Source organism: Austrofundulus limnaeus, unplaced genomic scaffold (genome assembly GCF_001266775.1).
Source record: "Austrofundulus limnaeus strain Quisiro unplaced genomic scaffold, Austrofundulus_limnaeus-1.0 Scaffold846, whole genome shotgun sequence".
NCBI lineage: Eukaryota > Metazoa > Chordata > Actinopteri > Cyprinodontiformes > Rivulidae > Austrofundulus > Austrofundulus limnaeus.
The window spans coordinates 101,039-105,111 of NW_013953248.1; the positions used below are offsets into that span (position 1 = coordinate 101,039).

At 44.9% G+C, this 4,073-nt stretch overlaps 1 protein-coding gene across 1 annotated transcript in view; it reads left to right on the forward strand.

The window, feature by feature from the left end:
- cfi (complement factor I) overlaps positions 1-3,298 on the forward strand; it is a gene marked incomplete at its 3' end in the record, with an annotated part of 9,478 nt that extends 6,180 nt beyond the window's left edge. Inside the window, 10 exon segments of the mRNA XM_014029052.1 lie at positions 104-205; positions 292-411; positions 513-542; positions 629-649; positions 837-979; positions 1,061-1,164; positions 1,254-1,358; positions 1,444-1,619; positions 1,806-1,907; positions 3,162-3,298. Coding sequence (XP_013884506.1) covers positions 104-205; positions 292-411; positions 513-542; positions 629-649; positions 837-979; positions 1,061-1,164; positions 1,254-1,358; positions 1,444-1,619; positions 1,806-1,907; positions 3,162-3,298 — 1,040 coding nt within the window.
- Positions 3,299-4,073: the final 775 nt, after the last annotated feature.

Below are 4,073 nucleotides of genomic sequence, written 5' to 3' on the forward strand. Positions count from 1 at the left end.
CATCATTTTACACTTGGTAACTCAGAAGGGCACCTAGAGCCAACCCTACCAGTAATAATCCCACTTCATTCATCTGAAACCCACTCTGTGTGTTTTATTGTAGCGTGTGAGTTCACCTGTGCGAACACAAAGTGCATCTTCAGGAACCAAACGTGTGACGGAGTCGACGACTGCGGCGACCGGAGCGATGAGATGTGCTGCAGAAGTACACAAAACAGCAAACAGAACAAAGTGTAGCTGATGTTTCTGAGTATTGTCTGAATATTTACAGTACACACGGCTGTTTGTCAGAATGCAGGAATGGAGCGTTTCGCTGTGAGACGGGTGTTTGTTTGCATAAAGACGCTGTTGGTGACAAACAGATCGACTGTGTGAATGGAGCAGATGAAGCAACAAAACACACAACAAGCTGTGAGTCATCAGTGAATTTAAATATTACCTGATTAAAGACCTGAAAAAAAAAAACTTTATGAACTCAAACTACCTCTGTTTTTCTGTTTTAACTGATTCAGATAATGTAAGCTCGACTCAAACACCTTCAGGTAAAAGATTCATGAAAATTAATGTTTCWAAATAAAACTAAATCAAACTGATGTTTGTGGTGATTTGTTGCCTCTTCTTCTTTCAGATTACGTCTCTCGTAAAAACGGTACGTACCCTTTATCAGAGATTTTTTAGACCCAGTCCTGCACGTATCCTCGTGCAGGGGTTATGTATCCTCTCTGGGTTGGTTCTGGTCTCCTTGGGGTCCCACAGCGGGGGGTCCAGGTTTCTGTCCTGGACCTGCTGCCAGTTGTTGGACCACATTTAGAAGAACATTTTTAATTTTTCTCCAGAAACCAGGAGCAACAGAGAGATGCTGGAGAGCAAGCTGTTCTGTGGGATCCCCAACGAGGACCTGGTGGACGATGTGGAGGTGGATGAACGAGGACGGTCCAGTCGGAGGAAGAGGGTGGTGGGAGGACTCCCAGCGAAACCTGTGGGTCTGAGTTAACCCTTTCACTGATGATGAAATTGTTAGGTTAGGAGCTAAATACTGTTTTCTCCTGTGGGTCTGCAGACTCAGATCCAGTGGCAGATCGCTCTGGAGGAGAACAGAAGGATCGACTGTGGAGGAGCGTACATCGGAGGCTGCTGGGTGCTCACCGCCGCTCACTGTGTCAGGTGGGACAGAGAGACCGGATCAGAGACGAGACAAACTCAAACTGATGAAAACATCAAAACAGGAAAGTCTGTTTTTTATTTCCTGTCAGGGAGAACCCCTCCGCCTTCAAGGTCAAGTTCTCTCTCTGGAAGAAGCATCGAGCTCAGGGAACGACAGACATTGTTCCTGTACAGGACATCCACATCCATCCAAAGTCAGAGTCCAGCTGAGAACTGTCTCAAGATTTAAACCCTAACTTTGAATTAAACTGTCCTAAAAGAGTCCACCTGTCTCTYCAGCTACGTCCCCACCACCTACGAGAACGACATCGCTCTCATAAAGCTCCAGAAGCTTCCCTTCTCAGAGAAATGCTTCGTCGACAACCCGGCCATCAGAGCTGTTTGTGTCCCCTGGTCCACTCAGCTGTTCCAGCCCAACCACACCTGCAGCATCTCAGGCTGGGGCCGCACCGCAGGTACGAGCACGGTTTAAAATAAGGATTTTACTGCTCTCTGTCAGGCCTGATGTTCCCTGCTCTTTGTTTTATCAGATACATTTTGATTTAGTTATTTCTCTCTGACAGAAAAACTCCTCGGTGAGTCAGAGTGTTGGTGTGTTCATGAATCACTCAGGAGTTTGAATTAAAACCTGTTTTTCTCAGATGGGAAGGCTGCTCAGGTGCTGCTGTGGGCCAACGTTTCCCTCATCGCAGGCTGTGAGTCCTCCTACGCAGATCGKTTTAAACCAGGGATGATGTGTGCAGGTGGGTTACACAAAAACACAACAACAACACAATGGTCTTTCTAACTACAGGCCTATAGTCCAAGGATTTAGAAAAGGTTGTTTTTATTCAACTTCAGTCCTTTTTAGATTCTCGTGGTGTTTGCGGAGAGTTCCACTCAGGTTTTAAATCCTGTCATGTTCTGAGACAGCACTCTGTGTTTTTAGTGATCTTCTTTTAACTGTTGATCCAGGCTGGTTCTGTTGTTTTAGTTCTCTGCTGCCTTTGACGTTGTTGATCACATCCTTTTATCTAGACTTGAACATGTTGTTGGTCTTAAAGGCTCAGTTTTAACATGGTTTGAGTCTTATTTGGCAGATGGGTCATTTTCCTTTTCCATGGGGGAATAGTCTTCTTCAACTGATTTGCTGTGGTGTATCTCAAGGCTTTGTACTCGGAGCTATTCTTTCTTTGCTTGTACATGCTGCCAATGGGATCATTGTTACGCTGATGATGTTCAAGTTTATTATCCTTTTGATTCAGATGTCTCTACCCCACTGCAAACTCGTTAGAGTTGTCTCCAGGATGTCAAAGACTGGTAATCCCAGGACTGTCTGATCTTGAATGAAGACAAAACTGAAGTTATTTTATTTGGTAATCTTTCTCCTTTTGGTGGTTTTCCTGGGATTCTTGGCCCACTCGCTCCTTATTGTTCCTCTGTGGTCAAGAATCTTGGAATGTCTTTAGATGGTGTTTTTAAATTTGAGAACCAAATATCTTCAGTTGTTAAAACCAGTTTTTATCAGCTACGTTTAATTGCCAAAGCAAAATCTTACATTACCCATAAATAGCTTGAAACTCTTATTCATGCCTTCATCACCTCTAGACTGGACTCATCTCTTTATATGTTGGTTTGGAACAATCATCTCCATGGTTTGTTAGTCCAGAACTCTGCAGGTCTTTAACAGGTTCTAGAACCCAGGACCACATCCCTCCTGTTTTAGTTGCCTGTTTGCTTTCACGTTGATTTTAAGATTCTTTTTCTCACTTTTAAAGCTTTAAATGGTTTGGCACCCAGTTATTTATCAGATCGTTGCACTTTTATAGCCCAAACAGAGAACTGAGATCCTCTAATCAGATGATTATAGTGCAGCTGAAGGGTAGAGGGGCCTGGGGTTTAGCTGTGGCTGTATTGTCTGTGAAGCTTTTGATCAACAACATTGTTTTTATACATGTCATATAAATAAAGTGATGATGAGGATGATGTTGCAGAGGTAAATGTGTGCTTGTGTGCAGGGGATCTGGACGGCCACGTGGACTCGTGTCAGGGGGACAGCGGGGGTCCTCTGGTCTGTGAGGATGAACTCGGGGTCTCCTACCTGTGGGGGATCGTCAGCTGGGGGGAGAGGTGTGGACAACCAGGATTCCCTGGAGTTTACACACAGGTAAAACTCAAATACACAAAATAAGTACAAGTACACAGTAAATACATGGAGCTGCTGGAATTRAATGAAGTTTTCAGTCCAGGGGGTCCTGGAATATCGTGTGGTATGAGGGTCAAAATTAAACTATTGCTCTACCGACGGTTGCTACATTCTTCTAGCAGGAGGTTATATCTATTCCTAAACCAGCTATAGATCTGATTAATGATAGGCCGGCACCGCTAACTGAGCAGCTGACCCTGCTAACTGAGCAGCTGGCCCTGCTAACTGAGCAGCTGACCCTGCTAACTGAGCAGCTGACCCTGCTAACTGAGCAGCTGACCCTGCTAACTGAGCAGCTGACCCTGCTAACTGAGAGGCCGGTGCTGGCAAATGAGAAGCAGACTATTAATTTGTGTTAGCATCAGAAAGGCTAGCAACTAGCATGAATAAACTGGCATTAGCATTGGTGAGGCTAGAAACTAGCATGGATAAACTGTGTTAGTATTGGAGAGGCTAGCAACTAGCATGCATAAGCTGGCATTAGCATTAGAAAGGCTAGTGACTAGCGTTGATAAACTGTGTTAGCATCTGAGAGGCTAGCAACTAGCATGCATAAGCTGGAATTAGCATCAGAAAGGCTAGCAACTAGCATGAATAAGCTGGCGTTAGCATTGGTGAGGCTAGAAACTAGCATGGATAACGTTGGTTACGTATTGTAACCCCAGATTCTATGAGTGTAAGCGCAGCCCTCTAAGGCTATCGCAGATGGGTACCCCCGTGCGCG